This window comes from Coprinopsis cinerea (assembly GCF_000182895.1).
Source record: "Coprinopsis cinerea okayama7#130 chromosome 3 map unlocalized cont3.3, whole genome shotgun sequence".
Lineage (NCBI taxonomy): Eukaryota > Fungi > Basidiomycota > Agaricomycetes > Agaricales > Psathyrellaceae > Coprinopsis > Coprinopsis cinerea.
Window position 1 is genome coordinate 1,865,124 of NW_003307542.1, and position 24,399 is coordinate 1,889,522.

Genomic DNA, 24,399 nt, shown 5'->3' on the forward strand with positions numbered 1-24,399 from the left:
TGGCGGGCTCAAATACATTTCACCTGCAGATAATTTTTTGTACGTGTGTGTCGAGGTTGCAGCTGTTGCAGGTTGTTTGCAAGGGAATAAAGAAGAGAAGTATTTTCAGAAGAACCAGTGGGATTGATGTCGATGACATCAGGGGGAATGGCTAAATGAAGCCGGAGGCTGTGTAAGGACGGTACTCTCAGCTTGCGGCAAGGATTGTTAGGTTACCCTTCTTCAACTCCATCTTTCAACTCGTACTTAACACGACGGCCTTCTTCTCAAAGGCACCGGTCTGCTGTCCGTTTCACAATGGCCTCGCAGAACCCCGTACGTTCCTCTCTCTCAAAACACCCCACCACAACTAATTCCTAATTTCCTCTACAGATAAAACGGAAACTGGTCATCGTTGGCGACGGCAAGTAGCTTCACAGTTGCTCGACCACAGCCATCGCTGAGCTCATACACTGTTACAGGTGCCTGCGGGAAGACCTCGTTACTCTGCTCGTTTGCTCTGGGTGAATTTCCCAAAGAATACGTGCGTCTCCGCCTTCATCCTTCTTTCTGACAGCGGATTCGAACGCGCATCTGTGTTTCTAGCAACCAAGTAGGCTTCATTGCTCATTTCATGCCTCGCACGCTCATGAACCAACGCTCGTAACAGCCGTCTTCGACAATTATGTCGCCGAAATTCGTCTAGACGATAAGCCTGTCCACCTTGCACTGTGGGATACTGCGTATGCTCTTCCGTTCTGATCCCCTGATTCGTTTCTAAGCCTATCATAGAGGTCAGGAAGAATACGAGGTAAACCATCAAGCACAAACGCCCGTCCTCCTCGATCATTCACGTCCACCCTCCAGCGTCTGCGGCCCATGTCCTATTCCAAGTCCCACGTCATCCTCATTGCTTTCGCCATCGACACCCCAGATTCTCTCGAGAACGTCACCACCAAGGTTAGTGTCCCATCCGTCCACGTTGCACTGGCTTATCCGGCTGACTCCGCGCGTCTACCCATTGCTTAACTAGTGGATCGAAGAAGTCAGAAGCATCTGTGGCCCAACAATACCTGTGATTCTCGTCGGTTGCAAGGCGGATCTGCGACCAGACCACCCTCCACCAGATTCACCAGACCAGCCCTTGCCCTGGGTCACCCGCGAACAAGGCGAACGAGTAGCCAATGCAATTGGTGCTCGAGCTTACAAAGAATGCTCAGCGCTCAAAATTGAAGGCGTCGATGAGGTCTTTGAAGCGGCCACAAGAGCAAGCATGCTCATGCGAGACGGTGTCCCGGCTCACGGACCTACAGATGATGGTGGCAGGCATCATCGAAGACGAAGTAGCGGCAAGGTTGCGTCACCCGACAGTGAGGACGGAAAGGGGTGGAATTGTTGTGTCATTTGCTGAAGAGCGACTGTTTATGGATGCAGTGTTAACGTGTGTCACGAGTTTTTCTGCTGTTCGCGTTTGGTTGAACCCCTCCACTTTTGTTTCTCTTCATATGACCGGACACGCTTTCTCTTCTTCTTTCTCAGCTTGGTGCCTTTTTAGTTCGTATTGCTATCGTTGATTTATTGTATATCTCTCTTAACGGCTATCCTCATTGCGCATATTCTCAAGTCCTTTTACGGCTTAATCCAATTCTTTCTTGGACACCAACGCGTTTCGCCACCGCTCCGTAAGCTGCGGTAATATATGTCCGGCTGTGCTTCCTGTAAGATCATGGCGGTGAACTTTTCTTCTGTTCTGATAGGACTGTGATGCTGACAGGAATCTTAGACATTTCCTTTGGTGCTTTAGGCGTGACGAGGCGCTGGACAACGTCTATTATAGGAGGCGTGGCCAACAAGGTCGTTGCGAAAAGGGCTTGTCAACAAATGGCCTTTTAATCCAGACAAAGGAGTGGCTTGAAAGTACAATATTGGTGCCACAGTCGTAAAACCCTATAAAAACAGACGTCCATGGCTGGTTCACTAACACGCCTCTCTCATACTCTTAACCTATTGTGATACCCTCTAACACCCTACTCTTAATTTCGCCATGTTCCCTCTCCCTCTTCTCCCTGTCACCGATCAAGACTTGTCCGCGCTTGAGTATGTACGACTGGCTGTCCTCGCTGTCACCTTCTGACGGGCCTTGACTCCCTATAGTGCGCGTGAAGCCCTGCGATACCAAAACTCCTTCATGAAGGTCAGTCGTCAGTCCTCGTCCATCCACCATCCGTCCTAAATTCTGAGTCCAGAACGCGTTGATTCGCGGTCTCAACACCATCTACACCCTCGCCACAACCATCCAAGACAGCACCCACCCATCAATCGCCCACTTCCTCTCATACGTACAAATCGTCTGCGAGATGCTTCGGCTGCACGTCGAAGGCGACGAAGCCTTCTTCACCAAACGTGGTGCCAACAATACCTCGCTGGACGAGCTTCTCGGCTCCGCTTGGTCAAAGAACTCAGAGAGGAAGAAGTTGTTGGAGATGATCAAGGCCTGGACTGGTGAAGTCGATGGTTGGGTGTCGGTGAGTACACATTCGTGGCTCTTGACGCCGTTCAGCTTCTTCGAAGCAACGGGCATAGGGAGATCGTGGTCGCTGACTCTTGTGTGTCGGATGTGTACAGGCGCCGGCTTCGTATAAAGCTCCTTTGCTTAGGAAGCGACTCGAAGAAATGGAGGTTCCTTTAATGAAGGGTTCCTTTGAATTGGTGAGAAGCATGGCGGAGCGTTAGAAGAGGAAGTACTCACTGTTGTTCTCTGTTATGGAAAGGTTCATTGCATCACACCCGACATTGTGTCGAAGAAGTTCGACAAGGAAGAAATGCACGACATGGTATTCGGTAAGGACGGGATATTGAAGCGCGTCCCGAGCAGGTGGACTGATTTCTTCTACCAGAGAACATTGAATGGTTGCTCAGCAATAGCGATACTGCTGTCCTAATCCCGTAAGCGTCCAATCATTCGGTGTCAGAGCACCAGGCTAATGGTGGATTCACAGCTATTGCATCGCTCATCATGACATTACAACGTCCAAGTATTGGCCTGTTATGGCGCCTGAAGGACTTGCTGCTGTACCTGCCATGGTCCAAGGAAATGAAAGGTCAGAGACTACTCCCGAATATGGAACGCCAATCCACTAACCTGGGTTCTAGCAAATGGATGTTCGCGCCGTTCGATCCCATAAGGCGAACCGCAAGACTCTGAAACTCTGTTCACGTTCACATTCGTTGTGAAAGACGGTCAACCTTTGATGACCAAGTTTATGATACCAGATGACGCGCTGTACCACAGTCTTGTCCTCGTCCCATTCGGAAACTTCAGGCGAGGTGCGAAAGGCTGAAACAGATGTACACATTATATTTCCATAAATCCATACCGAAAACATATCTTAATCATGAGTCCTTGAGTTCCCAACTGACACCGCATCCACATCCCGCGCCTTTAGCTTGAGGATTGTCGTCGACTCTAAAGCTGCTTCCAATGAGCTCCGTTGCAAAGTCGATAGTAGAACCGTTCAGTAACGTCAACGAAACCGCGTCCACAAATATATTTGCTGGCTTGATCGTTGGATGCGTGAAATGACTAATTGGCAAGAAACGTCACGTCAGAAGCAAGGTCTCAAGCGGAGAAACTCACTAATCATCAGGAGCACGACTCTTTGCTAGCTCCATCTTGTATTGATACCCGTGGCATCCTCCTGACTCTACTGCTATCCGTAGCGCAGCTTCGGGGTCCTTCTCGCGATTCGCTATTGATTTAAGTTGCTATATGCGACCTCTGCTGTAAGTAGGAGCCATCACCAAAAGGGTGGACGTCATACCTCAGCTGCCCTATCAGTTATAACGAGCTTCACTTGCTCTGGTGGTATGGGTTCAACATCAATCTCCTCTTCTTCTAGATATTGTAATGAAGGTGTTTGTTGCAGTACTGTCGGCTGAGAAGGCACCTGTGTCGCGACCGCTGCTCGACATGAAGCAGAAGCCGAGAACGACTTTACGTTTGGCCTTGTCGTCGTCAACTGCTGTAGAGGCTGTCTGGTGCGGTTTGGTATTGACGATATATGATGCCTGTGCGGGAGCCGGGCCAGAGAGCGCAGAGACTGAAAGACTCTGGAGCTGGACATGGTCGTTGAAGGGCAAGGATCGGAAGAGCGCTAATTCTCAACTTACCCGGTGCTTAGTCAGTACGCCAAGCCCGAATCAATAGGGCGGCGAACCCAAAAGCCAAAACCAGAGACTCTAAAAGAGATATTGAGCATTGAAACTTGAAGCTTAGGATACAGAGTGAAGTAAGTAGGGTATGGGAGAATGACTATGGATACAGCGAGAGTCTGATAGATACAGTTAAAGGGTATTCCGGAACAGTGCCGTCCTATGGGATGGTCGTGACAACAGTGAGTTCTGTGCAATAATCTGTGTTCGAGTGGAGGGTAATCCCAGGAGAGAAATCGCGCATATTTCTGATGATACGGCAGGTCTGCAGCTTGGCCTTCAAGATGTCTCCGATGGTTTAGATGGACAAGTGGGACTTACCGAAATGGAACAAACGCCTATACTAACCCTGGTCCACATGCGTTAGGACTAGACCATGCAAGGCACTGAGTGGGTCAACTCACGGAAGAATCATGCTAATGAATTTTCCATCACCGGAGATGTCTGTGATTAACATGACATGTAGAACTAGACCGAATAGTCAGCAAGGAATAAGTAAGCAAGAAGAAAGTGTCTCCCGTACTGGTCAAGGTGGCGAAGATTAAAATAGAGTCCCTGATGACCATCCTCAGAAGGGAAATGGACCACCAGGGTCGGCCCCCAGCCGACCTGAGCGACTTCACAACCGTCAAGCCAATGATCAAGCAGTGAGTGGCAATTTCCACAGCCCTGAAATCGTACTTTTTCAGTGTTAGGCCAGGGAAGGTCAGTACGGGAGACGTACGATAGTCCAACTATGAGCTCCTGCGGCACCCATGTCAATATGCACGCTTGTCCGAAATGCGCCCTCATAATTGTAAATGCTACAATGACAGCGGCTGCGGTAGATTTCAGGACTGTGAAAATCCCCAGACCCCATGCTACGCGATAGTTGCGGTCGTAGAGTGCGTAAACTGATATCCCGACGTTAGCCTCAGAGTCGTTTACTCGTTGATATTCATGGCTCTTTGACTAACCTCTAGTCATCAACAAAACCTCCAGATTGAACATTAGCAAAATGAGCGCCAAAAACTGGGAGATCAGCCATTTCCGACATCTTGAATCAGTGGGTTTCTCGAGGTACTTGAAGTAGTATTTGATGTATACGCTGCCTCTGGAGCGAAAGGCATTGTCAGGACTGTTGTGATACAAATACAGAGCATTGCTTACATTTGGGAGAGAACACCGAACGATCTCGCAGTATAATGGATAGTCTTGACAATACCCCTCGTGCTCCTAATGTGCGGATTGTCAGTGCGAATATCATTCAGCACCCGAATCTATCCACTCACGCCCAAAAGTAATCAACGTCGAATGAAAGGTTGATGCAAGCCTCCCAGCTTAGACAAGCGAGGACCGCAACTGCCACAGCATTGGTTTCAGCGAGCCGTGACGTTGGCGACAGTATCAAATCCGGGAAAAAGCTCACATGCAACGGCCCTCGCCACATCGAATCTTTCCTGTAACAAGATCTCCTCAAGGGAGGGGACGTCCCCACCGTTCATGGGCGGTTGGGCACGCCGGAGGCAGGGTGATGACGGGCGCCAGCTGAGAGTCCTGGATGGTGGTTCAGAATAGAGAAGCCTTTGAGCAGTCCGGCGTTTCACATAAATAATCCCACCTTTCCCAGTATGTGTGTGCGAAGGCGGCGATTTCATCATGAGTTCGGAAACACGAAGAGAGTCTCGACAAAATCGCAGGGTTCCATCTCCCATTCTTTTGACGAGTATTTTAAGACATTTGACTCATTCGTGAGATTAATGACCCATACAAAAGTTGCCAGTTTGTAACAGCATTGAAAGTCGAGTTCGAAGGGTAGTTGGGGGACTGACCGAAAGGGGAAAGCAATAGACGCCGTGGTGTAATGAAACTCCGCGTATTTCCGCTTGTCTGCGGAGACCGAAATCGTGGGAAGTGTAGGAGAGCCGTCGCGGCAACGATGCTTGGCGGTTTTGTGCAGGGTGACTCCAGTCCACCATGTCGTCGTCCTCAGCACCACAAAAGGTTTCTTTCACAGTCCGCAGGCCGACTCCAGAATCGCGAGGAATATCTCCGGGCTCAGATGTAGGCTCATCGTTCAAAATCCCGGTTCTTCCGAAACACCTGTCAACAGAGTCCACCCCACTTGGAAGTCCTTTGGCACGCAGCTCGACTTCGTCTCCTCATCCAGCACAAGAAAGGCCCCATGACGATTACGACTCAAGCGATGAAGATGATGAATTGCAGGATGAACTAGTAACAGGCTTTGACAGGTTTGGCGTTCAGCGGTGTGTCTCTTTCTTCGTCGAAACTTTCGCAGTGATGTCAACTCACGAAGTTTTCTATCGGAAACATGGATCTAGGGCCTTTGAAAAGAAGAAGGCGAAAGAAGGTCCTCTCGTCATTCCCGCCTTGAAAAACAAGGACTGGAGAGAACTCGCTCGAAAGCGTCGCAGCCAAGGGCAGTTTGTGCCTGACTCGGCCAAAACATCCACTGGTGCCGATGGAAGTGTCGGCGGTCTTGGGACAAGGGAGACCATAAACACCGGGCCCGTCATTTCTGGCTTGCAGGTTAGGAAAAAGCGAGAGACAGTCGAAGTCAAAAATGAGGACGGTGACGTCGTGATGAACGAGGAGGTTCAGGAGGAAGAAGTGACAGAAACCGAAGAACAACGCGCCTTGCGAGCACTGCTCGCGGAAGCCAATGGCCAGGTCCAAGACGACGCCTATATTGCTGCCATTCCTACACCTATCTCAGAGGCCGATGCCCTGAAGCAAGATGTCGATGAACTACCCGATGTTGCGACCTTGGAAGACTATGAGCGCGTCCCTGTGTCACAATTCGGCGCCGCGATGTTGCGTGGGATGGGATGGAAAGAGGGACAAGCTGCATCTCGCAAAGGAAAAGGCATGATCGAGCCCTATATTCCCGCTGCGCGGCCAGCCCTCCTTGGAATCGGGGCCAAAGAACAGGAAGTCTATGACGATGGAAGCAAGTTGAAACGAAAGTCCGGAAAACCTCCACTGCGTTATATGCCCGTTGCCAGATTGGAGAGGACTGATTCTGGAGATCCCCAATCTCGAGATAGGTCCAGGTCACCCAAGCGCTCTTCAACCACTCGTTCCAGGCATACTTCGCGCTCTCCTGACCGTGCCGACAGGTCGAGGTACGATCGCGACGATAGCTCCAAACGAAGGAGGGATAGGGACGATTATGGAAGCAGTCGGGATAAGGATAGGGACAGGGACTACAGACGCAGCAAGGAGAGTGGCCGGGATCGAGAACGAAATGGAGACAGGGATAGAGATCGGGATAATAAGAGGGACAGGGAGAGAGACAGAGGTCGGCGAAGGGACTACGACTATGACCGAAGCCGTCGAGATTCTGAACGGAGGAGGGACTATTGAGACATGGTCAGTCTTGGTAATTATTTTTGTTTTGTCGCGTAGTAATCTGTATATTGATCTCACATCCCTATTTACATTAGCTCTCTGCAGCTCATCCTTCCCATCGACAAGTGGATTTCACCGTTTCTTAGATTTCTTCCCTTTTCCCTTTGATTTGCCGGACACCCCCGTCATAGCCGTTACGGATGACACCGTTGACTGCGGCGGAGGAGTCCAAGCTCGACCTTTCGCCGGGGGAGGCGTCGTCAAGGACTCGTCGCCACTGAGACCGGATGAAATCGCATCGTCGTCTTTGGGACGCTGAGATATTTGGGTGACGGCGTCGCCATTCGGTGTATCCAATCCGCCGTCGTCTATGCCTCCAGGCATCGCACTTCCGACGTTCGACTCGGCGTACGATGGCAGTGGGACGGATGGCAGAGGTGTTGTGCCTGAGTTCAGTGGACTCAGATGAGATCTAATGCTTCGCACGCCATCGGATATGGGACGAGACTGGGGCTGATGAATGGCTGTTCTAGTCTGGAACAGGGTGGATACTCACTGGAGGTTGAACTTCAATCTCGATGCTAGGCGGCTTCTGATCCGAACGTTCTTGTCGTGCTGACACTCTGCTCAGTGCGGATGGGGGTCTCGACGGGTGAATAGATCGGACCGCACTTGCAGGCGTCCTTTCTGGTAGATTGGAACGTGTAGCGCTAGGGGCAGGTGATGCTGCGTGGACAGATCGAGTAGCGCTAGGGGCAGGGGTTCGTTCAGGATGGACTGAGAGGGCGGCACTCATCGCCGGAGTTGCCTGTGGGTGGACTGAATGCATGGCGCTCATCGCTGGGGTCGCTTGTGGATGGATGGAGCGGACGGCACTCGTGGCGGGCGTGGCTTGAGGGTGAGCGGAACGCACGGTGCTCATCGCTGGGGTTGCTTGTGGATGGATGGAGCGGACGGCACTCATAGCAGGCGTGGCTTGAGGGTGAACGGAACGCACGGCGCTCATCGCAGGGGATTCCGGATGGGCCGAACGAACGACACTCGGTGCAGGAGTCATTTCAGGGTGCACTGAATGGACGGCACTGGGTGCAGGGGACCTTTCTGAATGCACCGAACGAACGACACTTGCAGGCGTCCTTGTCCCGTCAACATTGATACCCAACGCTGAACCTTCCAGCGGGCCTCCGCCTCCACCAAAGAGCTCTTGACCTCTGCCTGAGACGAATGAATTCCCGCTCTGTGTTCGCGTTAATATCGGAGCACGACGGATTGGGGCTTGGAAAGACCTACCATGGATCTCTGGTGATGAAGCCCCTGGCCGGAGTATCCCATCGACATGGGGGTTGCTGCAGAGCTGTTAACTTCTTGAATGACACTCAAAGCAGGGGTCAGGTGCGTATGAATAGGCGGATTGAGCATGTCGAGTTGAGACATCCCAGTCGAAGCAGAGTCTATTGAAGATTGTCTTTGGGGATGATCCAAACCTGCCTGAGAGTAGGGGTTTGGAGAGCCTCCGATGTCAGGTGTTCGTGCTCTTCTGTTAAACTCGTGCGGTGCCGGCAATCCAATCGAACCGTCCTCACCGACCAAAGGGATAAAATTGTCAGGAGGAATATGGGTAGGGGGAAGCGGACTTGGGGTCATTCGTGGGGTTGGAGAAGGTTGTCGGAAACTGGGGGGCCTAATTTCGGACTGTACCATGGATGCTGCTCTCGAATGCGGACGTGACGACTGGAATGTAGGTGGGGGTGGAAGATCTGCACCTCCCATCACCGACGGTGTATGCATTTGCATGAGTTCGGAAGCTGGCCGAGGTTCAGGGATGGCCACTGGAGGAGGTGATGGCGACGGTGGTTGGCGGGGTGGCTCAGGTTGATGGACAGGCTCAGGTTCAGTTTGCGACTGCGGTCTACTCTCTGTTCGTTGCGAATTTCGAGATGATCGAAGTGAGGACGAGGACGAAGCTATCGACCTTCCATCCTCCGTACTGATGTCACTGTTCATAAAGGAAGCTTGCTCAAGGAATGAGGATCTTTGTCCTGGCATTGGGCGAACCATATCCGGACCAGACAAGGTTCTTCCCCGTTCGAGCCCTTCCTGCATACCCTGCCGGCGCCCTTCCCGCCTAGCCTGTTCAACGAGTAGTTCTTCGTTCAAACGACGTGCCTTCGCTCTCGCATCAGCTGCTTGTTTTTCGGCAGCGAACCTTTGCTTGTCCACTGCTTCCAACACTGCCTGGGCGCGGTGAATCTCTCGTTGTGCATACTCCAGTTGTAACTTGTATAGCCTTTGCCCAATAAGTATATTCCCTCGAGTCAATGGAGCAAATTCCGCTCACCTGAGCTCTTCGTTGGCTCGGCTGGCCTCTTGCTGAGCAACAAGCCTTGCCTCGTTCACCTTTTTCAAGTGCTCCGCGATTTCCTGCGCCTTCCTCACTGCGTCGTCCGCCCTCCTTTTCTCCTCTTCTGCCGCTCTTTTGTAGTAGTCAAGCTGGTCTTTAAACTTGTATATCAAGTCCTCCATTTCGCGTATCTCGATCGAGGACGTTGTTGAAGAGCGGGTCTCCGTGCTGTACCTTGAATCTCGATACGATTCGGACCTAGTCCTACTGCTGGAGGTTTCCGAGTAGGAAACAGAGGAACGACCGGATCGCGATGTGCCCGTACCAGTCACCGTTGATGAAGACCTTGACGATGAAGCACTGGATGAGTACGAAGACGTCCTCGACACTGAGCTTCCGGATTGCTTTGAGGTTGTTGTGGACGCCCGATCTGATTCATCGTCGTCCGGGTTTCCTGCATTGCGCAATGAGCCTTGTGAGAAACGTGTCATTTACGGCTGGAAGACAAGAGATCCGTCGAGACAGAGAATGGAGCAGAGGCCAGTATGCCTACCTCGCGTTTAGTTTTGAGAGTGGTCAATGTGGTTGAAGTTCAGAGGCACGCGGAAGCAATGCGGTCATTCTATCAGCATTTGATGCCAAGCTTTACATGATAGGGGCGTCGACCATATCTACCTTCAAATGTTCCACACATCCCACTTACTTACAGACCGTATTTGAGCTTGAGCTTGCAAGAAGCTATGGCAACTCTCGGGTTGGCCAGCTACAACGAGACCGATACGACTACCCATCTCAGAATGGATATGGCCAACACAACAAGTTAACTTGAACTGTCTGTCTGACTATATCGTCGAATTCCATGGGTCTTCTATCCGTTTATACTCCCCTCTACTATTCTCTCCAGCATCTGGGATGGTCCGCGTGTTGACATTGGTATCGTCCGTCCTTTTTCTTTTCTTCCACCAGCGAACAGCAAAGAACACTCCAATTCCGAGGATAACTGCTCCAACCACTGTAAGAAATAGAAGGGATGGGTTAGCATGCCAAATTAAACCAGTTTTCGGGCTTACAGCTTCCAATAACAATTCCCGCGATCTTTCCTGTTTGATTGTTTTTCGGGCAAGGCACTTGTTGGTTGCTGCAAGGCGGTTAGTAGATACCAAGTCTACACTCTCCATGAGGACATACGTTACAGGATCTCGACATATTGTTGTTGTTTTCCCACCAGAGGTCGACGAAAATACGAGCGGCGGGCGTTTCTTCACCTTCGGCACCTTGATCTTGACTGGTTTGGATTTGGGTCTGCCTTGGCCCTTTCCTTTCCCCCCTCCCTTGCCACGTCCGCCTCCGCCTCTCCCACCACCACCCCCTCCCTTCGGATATGCCAGAACTGTGCCAAAGAAGATGCTAAGCCAGCAGAATAGGAAAGGATTAACGAGTCCTGTGATATTCATGAGGAATAAACCAGCCGGGCTAGAGAGCGAAAGGGAATGGGTGTTGAAGTTTGAACGCCTTGCGTTCAACGTTTTATGGTTGAATCAAACAGGGAAACTGTCGGGTGTCAGGGACAAGTAATGGATCAATGCCGGAGGCCCTCCTTATGTTTAAATGAAGAGCGCCCCAGAGAGGCTGTGCCTTTCCGGAGGGACTCGCTCGGTTTGGGCAGTGCTTGCAACTGCATTCAGCGTGTGCTGTGAGATATAACGACCCTGGGTTTCGCACACCGCTCGAGAGGGAAATGGAGAGGTGGTCATGAATGCATATTGCCCCCTGTAGAATCGTCTCGTTGTTATTCTTCTTCTTCTTCTTCCTCTGTGTGTTCGTCCACAGACATATCCACCCCGTAGATCCATCCACCAAACCATAAACATTCCCTCTGCGCCACACTCGCGCAGGAGGGGTACAGATTCCTGTCCTGCAGCAGCGTGCGTTGAGGATAGGGATGGGAATGAGCTAGGTCTGCTGAGTTCTGCAACCGCAACGAAGGATAAGATATAGCCTCTTGCTGAGCAATAACGTCCTTCCCTCGTTCATCTTCCTCCAATGTTGCTGTGAATTTCATGGTGCCCTGTTCATTGCGTCGTCCACCCTTCTTTCCTCCTTTTCTGCCGCTCTTTGATAGTAATACAAGTGATCATCGAGCCTTGGTTTCCGAGTGGGAACAGAGGAACAGCTGGGTGATGATGTGCCTGCAGGCACTGGTAAGTGTTGAAGAAGACGAGACGAAGGCACAGGCCTGATGGGTTCGAAGACGTCCTCGACAAGAGCTTCCAAGTCCGATCAGATTCACCATAGCAGCCTTGTGAGGAACGTGTCATTTACGACTTTGTGGCTGCCTCGTTCGGTGTTGGAGAGTAGGAAATGGTCCAGAGATCAGAGAGACGCGGACCTAAGCAATGTGCTAAACCCGGACTTGATGCCAAGCTTACATATGTTAGGGGCGGCTTCCCTCGAAGGCTACAGGTTGTGAAGGATTTGGGCACTTGAACGTGACCCGAATGAGTGCAATCCGAGTCCAGGTGTCGATATGACTCCCATGTAGCGTCCAAGGTGTGGATAACCCAACGAAGCTAGAAGTAACTAAATAACAGCAGTGTCCGTCCAAATAATTCGCCATATGTTGCAGAATAAATTAAGCAATGCTCTTAGTTGTTACACCGTCGGATTCCAATGGTCAGTTGTCCGTTTATACTCTCCTCTTCCACTCCCTTCCATGACTGAGACGCCTGTAGTACCTTTGCCATGTTTCCGCTTCCATGTAAGGTAGGCAATGTATATTCCTGTGCCAATCACAACCACTCCAGCCACTGTATTAGGAACGGGGAGGTAGCGCCGAAGATCAGTTCCGCTGAGACGAAGATGAGGAAGGAGTACCAACTTACAGCTTCCCAGAACGATGCCGATTATCTTTGCCGTTTGGCTGTCCTTGGGACAGGTGACCTGCAGATTGCTGCAAAAGCAAACTGTTAGGCAAACATCAATAAAAGCTGGGATCGTGCATACGTATCAGGGTCCCGGCAAATGGTAGACTTTGTTCCTCCGGAACCCGTGTGGATGACAATCGGCGGGCGTTTCTTTGGCCTCTTGATTCTTGGTGGATTGTATAAGTTGCTGGGTCTAGCAGGCTTGGTCGACCCGCTGCCTCTTCCTCTTCCTCTACCACCACCACCTCCGCCTTTCGGGTTTGCAAACGCCACGCCGAACAGGATACTGATGAGACACAGCAGGAAAGGGTGGTTTAGCGCCGCGATGTTCATAGTTGAGAAAAGACAGGTAACTTGAGAGCTCGGAGAGGCGCAGATGAGAAATAAGAGGGAGTAACGGCCCCGACAAACGAATCCTTGTTGCTCTATCGCACAGAACGTCGCGCGTCAGGGTAATACATGGATCGACACGAAACCTTGGCGTCCCTTATATACTGAGCGCCCTGACAGGACTGTACCCTCCGAGCAGCTCGGTTTGGGCCGTCGTCACTGTCCCTGCTGGAGCCCACAGTACCAACTATGTGGCGATGGACCCACATCGTTGTAGCCTACTCTCGATGGTGTATGCTCAAAGTTACACGATGATTGCTCAGAGAATACTGGAAGAAGGCGACTGGAACCATAACGTACTATTGTGGATAACATACTATACCAGCCAATAATATATCCTCTGGAGGACCCCGCTAGCCTTGTCCTCAGTAGATTCGTCTTCCTCCTCTTCCGTGTGCTCGTCAGCGTACAGATCCACCGTAGATACATCCACCAGATCGGCGAAACCATCCCGTTGCACCGCCCTCTCGCAGGGTCTCGAAAGGAGGGGTTCCGACTCCTGTTCTCCAGCAACGCCTAACGAGGGTGAGAATGAACGAGATCTAATGAGATATGCAACTGTCATGAGGAGCATTATGGGAACCTCGATATAGAACGAGATGAAATCCACAGGGGAGAACTTGGGGACGAAGGACGACCACCCTTGCACTGGTCAACAAGACAGGTCAACACAAGAGTGAAAAGAATGCTAGACGGGATCTCACCGATGATCAGGACGGTCACCCCAACAACCTTGGGATTTATGAGCAGGTGTTCGCTGACTTGAATTAAGCGACACTCACTACAAACGGAGGACCCCAGGGCCACGTCCACGAAGCGCGGAACTTGAGCTGCTCCGGCGCCCTTCCCTGCTTCAGCCAGGCCTTTCGGAATCGCCAACTCGACAGTCCAATGGACAACCAAGCGATCTAATCGGTCCATGAGTCGGGCGTCTCAAGAACCTCAACAGACTCACCTGATTGGATACTCCGACAATGTTCTGTAACCATCCCCAAAGTGCCCCACTTCCAACATAGCTCGTAGCAAAACAGAGTGCACTGACACTACTTGTCATGAACAATGCCGGTAGAGGAATGCCCGAAGGAGTTGTCCAGGAGAAGACCTTTGGGGCTTGGGGCGGAGTAGTGACAGAGAGTCCTGAGTAAATGGTCAGACTACCACGCATCGTACGGGGATCCACAAATCGATACCATAAAGAACCCGTGTCCCTGCAAAAAGGGCATGGTTTCCTGCAGATAAGACTGAGGTCAAGATAACCGTGTTCATGAACGAGGCCGCCACAGCTGACGGAAGCTTTAGATCTCTAGGTGCATCCAATGCGTATCTTTCACCTACAGGATCCAGCCAATTTGAAAACGATCGTAAATGGCGAGGTGGTGGTGCTTCGGTTTGAAAGATTTGGATAATCCCAAGGGACTACACGTGGACGTCATTACCAGAACTTGAGCCCATTCAACGCAACTCTCACCGTTAAGGCCAATTAACAGTATTGTAAGCAAGTAGAACGTCAATATCCTGGGTTCGAATGAGTTTAACAACCACTTCAGATTACGCGCAAGATCACTGACCTCCAAAAAACAAGCTTCACGACTCTGGGCATGTTCTTGGTAGGGTTTCGTGTCTCCCCAGCAGTAATTCCTAGGCTCTCTGTCCCTCCGACTATAAAGGAGCATTAACAAGAGAGGAGCGGACGAGCATTGGTTACTCACAGGCATAACTAGCTGTCACAAAGACATGGGCGAACCCACCAAAGCCGCCTACAAAGGGTGCACCAGGGATTCTCCAATTCTCAAAACCTATAACCCTGGATTCGGTATTGAATCCCATGTTGACAAGAGTGCCCACTATAATGAAAAGGATGACGGTGATGACTTTCAACGAGGATAGCCAATACTCTGCCGGATAAACATGAGCGACATCAACATCATAGCGGATTCAAATTGGACCCCACCTAATTCCCCATATGCGCGCACATGAATCGCGTTTACTCCAACCAGGAACACCCAAAATACGACGCTAACCACCCACGCATTGGATGTAGCCCAAAACTGTATTACCAGCTGGGCCGCGGTCAAGTCGGAGGCGACAGAGACCGCGTCATTGAACCAGTAGTTCCAACCTAGTGCAAAGCCGTATGCTGGGGAGAAGAAGCGCGTTGTATAGGCGTTGAACGACCCAGCGACGGGGTATTGAGTCGCCATCTCCCCTAGTAAGAGGAGGGTGACGTAGACGATGAATCCGATTATACTGTAGCATATCAGCATGCTCGCTGGACCACCTTGGGCGAGCGACTTTCCTGTCCCAAGGAATAGTCCAGTGCCAATTGTCCCGGCGATGGCGATCATCTGGACTTGTCGAGCAGAAAGCTCTCGTTGTAGACCGCTTGGCTTGCTTCTTCCTCGAGCAGTTTCTTCGTCATGTCTGGAACTGCTGGCTCCGTAATTGGGCTGGATGCTGCTTCTCGACGGGCTCTCTGCGGCAGAACGTCGTAGCGGGCTTGTCATCGTGGACGAAGAGTGGAGAAGAGTCAGGTTACAACCTGCATCCTGGCGTCTTTCCTAGTGTGATACGCCGCTGTGGCTTGAGGGTGACCAGTTACTATTAGGTCGCATCGCCCCAGATGACGTCGGAATGGCGCACAGTGATATGATCCGGTACAGTGCAATATTTCACTGGGCGCTCGTGGTTCTCTCGAAGAGTATTACATACTACATTATTATGTACAAAAACACAGAATGGACCTGGGGAACAACCCAAGCAACAGAACGAATTATTAAAGTGATGTAAACAGGCATTCCCCACATTAAAGTCACACTTCAGATAGTCCCAATGTCCTTTGAATAGATAGAAAATATAGCCCAGAAAGAAGGAAGTGCTTCAAAGGAGGTCCTTGTGGCCCGCGTCGCGGCATTTCTTCACCAGACGTTTGACCTCCTGCGAACGAGCGCGAGTCGTGACAAGCAGGGTGTCTGGCATATCAACAATCACCAAGTCATCCACTCCAAGACAAGTAATCAAGCGCCCAGAACCTGGGACAACGATGCCACCTGCTACTTGCTCTGTGAGAACTGTAAAAGTCGTTAGTCAAATGGCTGGGGGACGAAGGAAGAAAGGGACAAACCAAAACTGCTATCACCAAGAACGCGGGGCTGGTTGGCCTCCGCAGGGAGAAGATCGGCCAGAGAAGAGAAGTCGCCAACATCGTCCCAACCTGTTAATGAAACGTCAATTAACGGGTGTCGGATGAAAAGTTCGTTGATCACGAACCGAAAGTAGCTGGAACAACGGCAACACGCCCTTCAGCTGCAGCGGGTTCCGCGACGGCGTTATCAATGGGGATCTTCTCTAGACCTGGCCAGACTTCGCCGAGGACAGTTTGACGTTTAACTTCATCGTCCCAAACTTCTGCGATCTGAATAAGTCCATCATGCAGCTCAGGCTGGTATTCTTTCAGGAGCTCGAGCAGGAATGTCGCTTTTGTCACAAACATGCCGGCGTTCCATCGATAATTACCCGTCGCGATGTAGGATGCTGCTGTACGAGCATCGGGCTTTTCTTTGAAGCTGGAGACTAGACGAGCATTGGGTGCTTCCTTGAAGCCGAGTTTATCCCCAAGCCTGACATAACCGAATCCGGTCGATGGGTGGGACGGAGCAATACCAATGGTCACAAGGAAATCCTTCTTCGCGACTTCAACTGCTTCTGCAACGGCAGAGAGGAAGGCATCGTCGCCAGAAATCATGTGATCGGCAGCGAAGGAACCAATGATGGCTTGTGGGTCGCGTTTCGCCAGAATAGCGGCGGCAAGACCAATGGCTGCCATTGAATCTTTGGGACCAGGTTCGGTGAATAGGTTGTGTGGAAGAAGGTCGGGTAGCTGCTCCCTAATTGACCTGACGTGACTAGGGCCGGCTACGATGGTGGTCCGTTCTGCGGAGGAGAGAGGGAGAAGACGATCCCAAGTTGCTTGGATCAAGGAGCGGCCTTTGAGGGTGAGGTCGAGAAGGAACTTGGGGTGTCCCTCCCTGGAAAGCGGCCAGAGGCGAGTACCTGCGCCACCAGCGGGGATTACCACGTAGAATCCAGGAATATCCCTGGTCCCGTACGGGAATGCGGTGAGAGCATTATCGCCCAAAGGCGATGGCTTGAAGTATGGTGTTTCAGGGCCAGACGTGGTGATTGACGGCACCGATGGAACTGGGGGGCTGAGGAATGGCGATTTTGGAAGTAACCTTGGACTCGCAGGGGCAGGGGTCATAAAACCCGGCGTTCCATTACGCGATGTGTGCAAATTCCACTGAGAAGACATTAGGTTCTAGGACACGTCAATTGCTGCATTCACGGTGTAACGTACTTGAAGTCCCTCCCGAACTTGCCTCTCGAGTGCTGCATTTGCCAGACGAAGCTCATGGCATTCCTTTCTGAGCTCCGAGATGTCCTTATGCTATTGGGACTTTTAGTAACCTAAAGGCTGTCTGCCGATGAGTTATGACGAACCGACTCTCGGACAGCATCCATGATGAGGCTGAACATTGCTTCGACGGGTACAGCATTCGGAGACGACCCAGTCGCCTGAGTAGCGGTTGGTGGGGCGTTGGTCAAAGTCATTTCAGGCGTCGGCGTCGCTGGCGAGCAAGAAGGGGGTATAAAGATGAAATGGACAGGTTTTCGAAGTCGTTCATAAATAAAGGGAAACTCGAGGGACCGCGTCCAAATTCGGCTAACGCCGAGTTGAAGTATATCCGCGCCAAGATTTCCCGCCCTTGCTCTCGTCCCAATCATTTATGGCCATCAACGCCCGCAGCAGGCGCTCGACCTGTTCAACAAAACTCCCGGCAGCGCTTCATCTGTTCAATTTGCTTTCATTCTACAGAGTTCTGCAAGCAAATCTCCTTCAGAATGCAAATGCTTGTGACAGGGTCCAGCATGACCCGTCGCTCTCAAATGGCCAGAACGTACCTTCATCATCACAACCATCAAAGTGAAGTGTTTTACAGGGAGGTTGTGGCCGCGAAAGGGGTCATGGGGTGCAGGAATCAAACGTGGTTGCTGCGGAACCGAACACGTTTCCATGTTGAATCCACTCAACTTGCAAGGAAACCCCCAACAGACTTATTAGGATTTACGGCAATCTCACGCACCGCTAGGTAGGCCTTGATCATGAACGATAGAGCCTCGTCTCTGGCCCCCCAAAGGTTTGCTATGACCGTGTTTCAGGTCACGACTCGCCGCCTCCAACACGCTATATTAAATCACGGAGGCAACCGTTGACGCTGAACAAAGCTCAAGATCGCGAACGCATAATACAGAGTAATACTTAATTACAATGGCTAGATGTACAGTAAAGTCCCACAATACAGCAAACAAGTGATACAGCGGTGATAAATGGATCATATAAATACCTATGCCTGCACGGTGAATGGATAGTGCTTCGTGTCGTTAAACTAGTTTCGTGTTCTCGAGAGCTTGCCGCAGAACCATATCTTTCACTGTGAACAGGCATTGATCAGATTTCACAGATGGGATGCAGCGGAACCAAACACAAACCGTTCGTTAGGATTGCTTGCGTAGATTTGACATCCTACGGCGAAAGGTTAGCCTTCAATGGGACGACAAGTCAATTCTGGACTGACTGTAACAGCCGTCATGTGCGAGTATAGCATTCGAGGGATGGGTGAATGCTGTTTATGAATGCCAGCAAACTTCTTTCTCAAGTCTGGGACGGAGGATGAGAGACATATGGCGAAAGCAGGCAAGATGACACAAACAAGCAGCGGCAGTGTCTGGATCGTTAGGTCTGTCCCCGTACGAAACGACATAGTCCCCGAATTTAATACCCGATTCAAGTTTGGCTGGATAGTTCGTTATAGTATAGTGGGGCAAGAATTAAAGGATGTAAACTGACCCTTAAAAATATCCATCTTGTTCAAGAAGAGGACGGTTTGCGCCGTTTTTAGCAGGGGATTTGAGATTGTTGCTTTCCAGAGCAGGACTGAATCCTCCTGGATCACCCATCAATGGAATTGGCAGTGGGATCATCAAAACACACGTACCAGCCTGTTTGTATTGGGATCCTCGGCGAGGGCTTCATCGAAGCCTGACAATGGGGCAAGGAAAATGATTGCATCCATGTTGTCGAAGTAGGGCGCCCAAGCGGCTAGATAGGAACACATCACATTCAATGAAATTGTTGGATTGCTAGTAGAAGGTGCTCTCACCTCGCTAGATAAATTTATCAGTCTAGAACTTGCGGGAATGTGGAAGGTTACTCACTAGTGAACGGGCTCCGCCAACGTCAAAGATTCTCCAATCGTTGCTAACCATATTGCCTGGCACTACGCATTAGCTTCGCTTCGCATTGTAATGATAAGGATTTCGAAGCAGACCTGTGTTTTTGAATTTGAACCGGTGCTCGGACACTCCCAGCGTCTTCAATCGGGCCCGCAGAATATCATCTATATCCCATATTAACGTTGCAATCCAGGAACAACTTGGTTTCTGCTTACCGTCAGTCGGCATGTATCTGAGCGAGGTTACGCGTTCAAGGGAGTCAAGGAAACTGCGGCTCTTGTCAGCGCACCCCCGGAAGCAGCAGCGTGGTTCGACAGCTTACAATCCGGCCTTGTCCTCCAAGCGCAGGTTATGCGCCAGAAGTAGCGTCTTTATTATAGGGTGATTCCAGAGCTTGATCATGTCATCGGCACAGGCGTTAAGGATCACCCCCGGGTCATTAGGGTCTTCTGTGAGGTCGATCTCGCTACCGATACTTGTTCTGACGGAGGTCATGAGTCTCGAGAAGGCGCCCTTCCACTGGGAGTTGGAGTGGACTGCAATTTCTCGCGTGAACTTGCCAGAGCGCACAGCATAAGGAAGGTTGGTGACAGGTGCCAAATGTGTCGCTTCGAAGTCCGTAGAACCAGGTGGGCTAAGTTTTCTCAGAAGTGATTCTTCTACTTGCTGAAGAGGAGCCAGTCGCATCTTGAGCTTCAAAAGCTCGGGTCCCAGTACGACACCACTGTCGAATTGATCGGCGCTTGGGCTTCCTGGGCGTGAAGTGGCCATCATGGACGTCGGAGTCGATCGGCCATTCCCACTGCTAGCGCTAACCTCTGACATTAGGTTGAGAATCAGTCGGATTGAGCGGACCACGTTTAGTTGGATCACTGCTCTCCATGATGCCCTTTCATTCCGAAAGGCCTGGCGTTGCCTTGTTAATATATTTGGCCCAGTCGGTTCAGGAGCCCACCGCACCTTTGGGGAATTCATCAATTGAAAGTCTGTGGCGAGAGATGTCAGTGCTGATCGACAGCCAGTAATGTTAACCTACTTTTGAGCGTGGTTGATTTGCCTGTCGAGTTCGGGTTGGCGTTGGTCTCACGCGACGCAAAAAATTAACGTACCAGATTCGCTTTGGCCTAGGAGAACCACTCGTTAGTCTTCCCGCTCTTGAAGGGAAGTATGGACGGTACGACTCACCCAGTAAGAGTATGCGGATATGTTTTGGCTCTCGCCTTTCCGCCATCCTCTGTCTGTTGATCTCCTCGTCTATAGCATCGGAGCGTTTCTGGGCTTCTGCTTCCGCTGCTAACCTCTTCTCCCTCTCCTCGATAGTCTCGTCGGTCGGTGGAGCTAGAATCTTCGCGAAGGGGTCTTCTTCATGCCTGTGCGGCCGGTCTGACAGGTGACCGCGACGAAAGCGAGGCATAGCGTCCCAAGTGGAAGCGGGATCGGTGAAAGGAACAAGGTGACAGGAAGCGGAAGGGGTAGATGGTGTGACGTTGAGGTTTTCTTCACCCAAGGCTAAAATTGAAAGCCAGACAACTGGATATTCGCGCGCCTAGGACCGCAAGAAGGGCGTGATTGGGATGTCTATGTCAGATAGCAGTTGGGTATTCAAACTGTGAGCTTACGGTAGTGCGAGTTCCCAGGTGGAAGAATGGAGTCAGTGTTGCCGTTTGATCGAGAAGCACACCGATTTATGGAAAGGTGACAGACTCATGGTTCATTTTCCCGGGGGCCATAACAAGTGAGGTCAATTTACCGCGAATTGTTAAGGGGCGATCTTCGAGAGATATTATCACTGTAACTCCATCGGGAGATTAGTGGTGTAGTCCGCCTTCTCGTCTTCTTTCAAGTTGGCACTAGTAGCTGTAGGCGTGAATAGATAGACAATTACATGCCTTTACGCCGGTACAGAAGGCACGTCGCCCCCAAGTTCTAGGATTTTTCTCTCGGAATTTGGAGAGAGAGGGTTGGTTCGACCAAGATCATGTCTAGACCAAGAAGAAGCATTTCGCCCAAGATCTGAGGGAAACCAGCACAAGAGTCAGACAAAAGAGAGATCTCGATGGAGCAGTCAATGGCCCGAGGTGGATGATTGTGTTGTGTGGAAACGCCGCTTCGGGTCTTTTGCCGACAGGAAGGAATCCTGCAACCAAACAAGAGCACATCAAACGATGCCTCACTTGGACTCTTCAATACGACTTGTGAGCTCTACGCTCAACAGAGTTCAATGTCAACAGTACCCACTCATCGCGACGCATTCGTTATGTTCCTGCTATGTCAAGCCTCACGTCTCTGCAGGAACGAAAACACGCTTGTCAGCCATCAACGCAATCAGAAAAAATGACCAGATATTACGGCCTTGGAAAGGACTTTGGAACACTCCAAAAGGGTGAGGAAGGACCAAAGTATATCCTCTGGTGCACTTCTATACGCTTCTATCTGTGATAAACGGAATCAACTGTAAGCTGCTTGTCCCTCTCATATGGTGCCCTGCAGTTTCACCCCTCTCCGCCGTCCGTTTCGTCCCCGCCGATTCGGACACAGGACTCTGCGCTCCCAACCCTGGTCAACCCTGTCGGAATACTGACAACGATCACAAGTTACGTTGACCAAGGCTAAGCACTGGTTAGTGCCAACTATCTCCAGTCGCAGTCCTGCGCCCATAGAAGTTCCTCTCCTGGATTGACGCGTTGCACCCCAGTCATATTCGCGGAATTTATCCGGTCGCAAATCATAATGAACTCGATACATATCAGCGCTCAAGGTTCTTTCATCATTTCCTCTCTCGATTGGTGGGAACCAGACGACTGCAGAGGTCTTCTTCAGAACCGGTAACATCGAAGGCACCCTTACGCCCGCTCTACTCTCGGAGTCCACTGCCGCAGGCATTTTGGCTTCGACATGCTTGAAACCTCGTGTCGGCGTAGCAACCACCCATTGACAAACATAACACGACGCAGGACAGCTAGTACACCAGACATGGACCTTCTTCATCACCATGCATTCTTGGTTAAATGCGCCTGGATGGGGATTTACCATATCTGTGGAATGCAGTCACGGTTGCGGCGAATGCGTCCAAGAAAAGGCTCCTATCTCCAGCGATGGACTTAGGTACAGTATTAGCGTGCTTCTTCGTGCTATAAACAGGGTTTCGAAGCATGATGGAGGGGCACCCTTCTGCGTTTACTATGCCGCTCTTTATCCTGGCAGTATAATTAACCGTGGAATCTCTTTTCTAGCGGCTATGGAAGTTACTTTGTAGGGGAATGCACTGCGGAGTGAGTCGAGTTGAATGGGTGGATAGGGCGGGGGATGGCACCCAGCGTCTCGCGGTGATATCGCAGGTAGTCATCCCCTTCCAGGCATTGAATAGTTCTATGATTGCGCGGATGTGCATACAGGGCAGATTGCAAGGACTACGTGTACGGGTAGATGCCAGCTCTGTCTCGTTTCTTATGCCTTATTTCAGCCCAGGCCGAGAAGTTCCTCTCCGACAATTCAGACTCATGTACTTTCTGTCGTGAACGCGTAGCGTTGCCTTCGAGCTTGGGCTCTGGGGATTGATGCGGTGACAATGACATCATCCTGGCTCTATCTTATCTTATCAACTTCACCCATCGAGTTAGCGTTGATTTCAACTGGGAAGTGCAGACGACCATGTTGAATCGAACGATACCCTCACCTACTCATTCCCTTCACGTAGAAGGCGGCCATAGAACGAAGTACGATGACTGAACAAGTCAAGAATGTCCGCGTCGTTTTGATTGGGGTTGGGTGCGTATGCTGCCCATGTCGGCGGTGAAAACTTACCAGACAGTTGCTATCAGAGGGGCGACATGCTCCGGAAAGACTACTTTGGCGAAGCACCTGAACCGCATTCTACCCGACAGTGTCATTATACACCAGGATGTGTGTATTCTTCGACTTTCTGTGTGAGCCTTTGTTGATTTGACGCTCAGGACTTTGCGCCTGTGCGTTCTCGAAAACACAGTGTACCTCCCACTTCCCAATCTGATCACCCTCCTTGTGTGCCATGAACAGCCCATGGAACAAGTACCCATTCACCCCATCCATAACGTTCAAGACTGGGATGCACCAGCAGGGGCTATTTCTTGGGATCGTCTAATCGACTCTCTCCATGTCATTAAAAGCACGGGCAAGTTACCGGAGGACCATAGAAGCCACGACCATCTCAATCTCCAAAAGGATATTCCAGTCGACTCAGAGTCCGCCGATAGGTGGAGAGAGAAATTCAGACTGATCCAGCAACGTGTGGTCGGAGAGAAGCACGAGAAGCTTGTGTTTGGAATTTTGGATGGATTTTTGCTTTACTGGCATCCGGTGAGCGCGGTCTTCTTATCAATACGTTCAATGGTCTAGAATACTGATTGTAACGGCCTATTAGAAAGTCGTCGAGCAATTAGATGTGCGGATTATGCTCCGTGTTCCCCATGACGTCCTCAAACAACGGAGGCATGAGCGTCATGGATATCATACTGCTGGTTAGTCCAGTTTTTCACCGAGCGAACTGTTTCTCATCATCATCACAATCCTGATTTTGACTCATCTCGGGACATATCCAACCTCCCTATGTTCTCGGTGCGCGTCCTGTTGGGATCCATTGGCCTCACTCAATGTCTGACCTATTCACTCTCAAAGCTCAATCTGACCTTCTAGAAGGGGCCCTTTGGAGAGACCCGCCCGGTTATTGGGAAGACATCGTCTACCCGGCCTATATTGAAGCGCATCGGGAATTGTTCACGGAAGGAGATGTAGAGCATGGGCAGTTGACTGGGAATAAGGTGGAAGGTTTGGTCATGCTGGAGACGCTGAACATGTCAATGACAGAGGCTGTGGAACGAAGTTGCTCAACCATCACAACCTTCCTAGAAGCCCAATATGCGTAGCTTCGACTCA

The 24,399-nt window shown here is 50.9% G+C and overlaps 12 protein-coding genes across 12 annotated transcripts; 4 read left to right on the forward strand and 8 right to left on the reverse strand.

Annotated features, from left to right (window-relative positions):
- The first annotated feature begins 237 nt into the window (after positions 1 to 237).
- On the forward strand, positions 238 to 1,613 carry CC1G_02026 (rho small monomeric GTPase). The gene is made up of 8 exons (XM_001830338.2): positions 238 to 315; positions 373 to 403; positions 462 to 523; positions 586 to 592; positions 650 to 722; positions 772 to 790; positions 847 to 939; positions 1,013 to 1,613. The coding sequence occupies exons 1-8, from the start codon at positions 298 to 300 to the stop codon at positions 1,388 to 1,390; spliced, it is 681 nt and encodes a 226-aa protein (XP_001830390.2). The 5' UTR covers positions 238 to 297; the 3' UTR covers positions 1,391 to 1,613.
- A 358-nt stretch (positions 1,614 to 1,971) lies between these two features.
- CC1G_02027 (hypothetical protein) lies at positions 1,972 to 3,287 on the forward strand. The gene is made up of 8 exons (XM_001830339.2): positions 1,972 to 2,076; positions 2,134 to 2,173; positions 2,226 to 2,504; positions 2,605 to 2,688; positions 2,751 to 2,820; positions 2,877 to 2,925; positions 2,979 to 3,080; positions 3,133 to 3,287. Exons 1-8 carry the CDS (start codon positions 2,024 to 2,026, stop codon positions 3,182 to 3,184), a joined length of 729 nt encoding a protein of 242 aa, XP_001830391.2. The 5' UTR covers positions 1,972 to 2,023; the 3' UTR covers positions 3,185 to 3,287.
- An 85-nt stretch (positions 3,288 to 3,372) lies between these two features.
- On the reverse strand, positions 3,373 to 4,238 carry CC1G_14197 (iron-sulfur cluster assembly accessory protein Isa2; the record flags this gene model as incomplete). The annotated part of the gene is made up of 5 exons (XM_002911618.1): positions 3,373 to 3,562; positions 3,617 to 3,744; positions 3,801 to 3,874; positions 3,909 to 4,095; positions 4,197 to 4,238. The coding sequence occupies 5 exons, from the start codon at positions 4,236 to 4,238 to the stop codon at positions 3,373 to 3,375; spliced, it is 621 nt and encodes a 206-aa protein (XP_002911664.1).
- A 101-nt stretch (positions 4,239 to 4,339) lies between these two features.
- CC1G_02028 (hypothetical protein) lies at positions 4,340 to 5,723 on the reverse strand. Its single transcript, XM_001830340.2, has 9 exons — positions 5,600 to 5,723; positions 5,463 to 5,532; positions 5,341 to 5,406; positions 5,148 to 5,284; positions 4,916 to 5,084; positions 4,715 to 4,860; positions 4,596 to 4,659; positions 4,513 to 4,540; positions 4,340 to 4,468 (listed from the first exon to the last, which is right to left on the reverse strand). Exons 1-9 carry the CDS (start codon positions 5,673 to 5,675, stop codon positions 4,352 to 4,354), a joined length of 873 nt encoding a protein of 290 aa, XP_001830392.1. The 5' UTR covers positions 5,676 to 5,723; the 3' UTR covers positions 4,340 to 4,351.
- A 424-nt stretch (positions 5,724 to 6,147) lies between these two features.
- CC1G_02029 (hypothetical protein) lies at positions 6,148 to 7,557 on the forward strand (the record flags this gene model as incomplete). Its single annotated transcript, XM_001830341.2, has 3 exons — positions 6,148 to 6,234; positions 6,397 to 6,437; positions 6,513 to 7,557. 3 exons carry the CDS (start codon positions 6,148 to 6,150, stop codon positions 7,555 to 7,557), a joined length of 1,173 nt encoding a protein of 390 aa, XP_001830393.2.
- Positions 7,558 to 7,910: 353 nt separating this feature from the next.
- On the reverse strand, positions 7,911 to 10,065 carry CC1G_14198 (hydroxyproline-rich glycoprotein VSP-3; the record flags this gene model as incomplete). Its single annotated transcript, XM_002911619.1, has 5 exons — positions 7,911 to 7,988; positions 8,099 to 8,779; positions 8,833 to 9,458; positions 9,648 to 9,829; positions 9,881 to 10,065. 5 exons carry the CDS (start codon positions 10,063 to 10,065, stop codon positions 7,911 to 7,913), a joined length of 1,752 nt encoding a protein of 583 aa, XP_002911665.1.
- A 253-nt stretch (positions 10,066 to 10,318) lies between these two features.
- On the reverse strand, positions 10,319 to 11,945 carry CC1G_14199 (hypothetical protein; the record flags this gene model as incomplete). Its single annotated transcript, XM_002911620.1, has 6 exons — positions 10,319 to 10,337; positions 10,591 to 10,646; positions 10,855 to 10,895; positions 10,954 to 11,021; positions 11,072 to 11,290; positions 11,716 to 11,945. The coding sequence occupies 6 exons, from the start codon at positions 11,943 to 11,945 to the stop codon at positions 10,319 to 10,321; spliced, it is 633 nt and encodes a 210-aa protein (XP_002911666.1).
- A 590-nt stretch (positions 11,946 to 12,535) lies between these two features.
- On the reverse strand, positions 12,536 to 13,140 carry CC1G_02031 (hypothetical protein; the record flags this gene model as incomplete). Its single annotated transcript, XM_001830343.1, has 3 exons — positions 12,536 to 12,731; positions 12,766 to 12,846; positions 12,887 to 13,140. The coding sequence occupies 3 exons, from the start codon at positions 13,138 to 13,140 to the stop codon at positions 12,536 to 12,538; spliced, it is 531 nt and encodes a 176-aa protein (XP_001830395.1).
- Positions 13,141 to 13,513: 373 nt separating this feature from the next.
- Positions 13,514 to 15,763, reverse strand: CC1G_02032 (amino acid permease; the record flags this gene model as incomplete). The annotated part of the gene is made up of 8 exons (XM_001830344.2): positions 15,149 to 15,763; positions 14,907 to 15,092; positions 14,766 to 14,856; positions 14,634 to 14,712; positions 14,153 to 14,176; positions 13,980 to 14,105; positions 13,902 to 13,929; positions 13,514 to 13,845 (listed from the first exon to the last, which is right to left on the reverse strand). The coding sequence occupies exons 1-8, from the start codon at positions 15,699 to 15,701 to the stop codon at positions 13,514 to 13,516; spliced, it is 1,419 nt and encodes a 472-aa protein (XP_001830396.2). The 5' UTR covers positions 15,702 to 15,763.
- A 311-nt stretch (positions 15,764 to 16,074) lies between these two features.
- CC1G_02033 (mannose-1-phosphate guanylyltransferase) lies at positions 16,075 to 17,805 on the reverse strand (the record flags this gene model as incomplete). The annotated part of the gene is made up of 5 exons (XM_001830345.1): positions 16,075 to 16,265; positions 16,319 to 16,408; positions 16,465 to 17,494; positions 17,552 to 17,641; positions 17,695 to 17,805. The coding sequence occupies 5 exons, from the start codon at positions 17,803 to 17,805 to the stop codon at positions 16,075 to 16,077; spliced, it is 1,512 nt and encodes a 503-aa protein (XP_001830397.1).
- An 831-nt stretch (positions 17,806 to 18,636) lies between these two features.
- Positions 18,637 to 21,043, reverse strand: CC1G_02034 (guanine nucleotide-binding protein alpha-4 subunit; the record flags this gene model as incomplete). Its single annotated transcript, XM_001830346.2, has 14 exons — positions 20,674 to 21,043; positions 20,598 to 20,612; positions 20,525 to 20,545; positions 20,449 to 20,474; positions 19,811 to 20,394; positions 19,704 to 19,756; positions 19,584 to 19,652; positions 19,471 to 19,513; positions 19,251 to 19,419; positions 19,103 to 19,199; positions 18,966 to 19,049; positions 18,831 to 18,913; positions 18,745 to 18,778; positions 18,637 to 18,686 (listed from the first exon to the last, which is right to left on the reverse strand). Exons 1-14 carry the CDS (start codon positions 20,900 to 20,902, stop codon positions 18,637 to 18,639), a joined length of 1,557 nt encoding a protein of 518 aa, XP_001830398.2. The 5' UTR covers positions 20,903 to 21,043.
- Positions 21,044 to 23,209: 2,166 nt separating this feature from the next.
- CC1G_02035 (hypothetical protein) lies at positions 23,210 to 24,389 on the forward strand (the record flags this gene model as incomplete). The annotated part of the gene is made up of 5 exons (XM_001830347.2): positions 23,210 to 23,256; positions 23,310 to 23,414; positions 23,442 to 23,823; positions 23,888 to 23,984; positions 24,142 to 24,389. The coding sequence occupies 5 exons, from the start codon at positions 23,210 to 23,212 to the stop codon at positions 24,387 to 24,389; spliced, it is 879 nt and encodes a 292-aa protein (XP_001830399.2).
- Between the last annotated feature and the right edge of the window lie 10 nt (positions 24,390 to 24,399).

Bases quoted from the DNA above. Each gene is read 5' to 3' on its own strand.
- CC1G_02026 (XM_001830338.2), top strand. The intron at 404-461 runs GCAAGTAGCTTC...ACACTGTTACAG, and splicing joins ACTGGTCATCGTTGGCGACG to GTGCCTGCGGGAAGACCTCG. The intron at 940-1,012 runs GTTAGTGTCCCA...TTGCTTAACTAG, and splicing joins TCGAGAACGTCACCACCAAG to TGGATCGAAGAAGTCAGAAG.
- CC1G_02028 (XM_001830340.2), bottom strand. From the start codon at position 5,675: ATGAACGGTGGGGACGTCCCCTCCCTTGAGGAGATCTTGTTACAGGAA. The intron at 4,660-4,714 runs GTACGGGAGACA...TATTCGGTCTAG, and splicing joins AATCTTCGCCACCTTGACCA to TTCTACATGTCATGTTAATC. The intron at 4,469-4,512 runs GTAAGTCCCACT...GACATCTTGAAG, and splicing joins TAGGCGTTTGTTCCATTTCG to GCCAAGCTGCAGACCTGCCG.
- CC1G_02027 (XM_001830339.2), top strand. From the start codon at position 2,024: ATGTTCCCTCTCCCTCTTCTCCCTGTCACCGATCAAGACTTGTCCGCG. The intron at 2,689-2,750 runs GTGAGAAGCATG...TGTTATGGAAAG, and splicing joins TGAAGGGTTCCTTTGAATTG to GTTCATTGCATCACACCCGA. The intron at 3,081-3,132 runs GTCAGAGACTAC...CCTGGGTTCTAG, and splicing joins ATGGTCCAAGGAAATGAAAG to CAAATGGATGTTCGCGCCGT.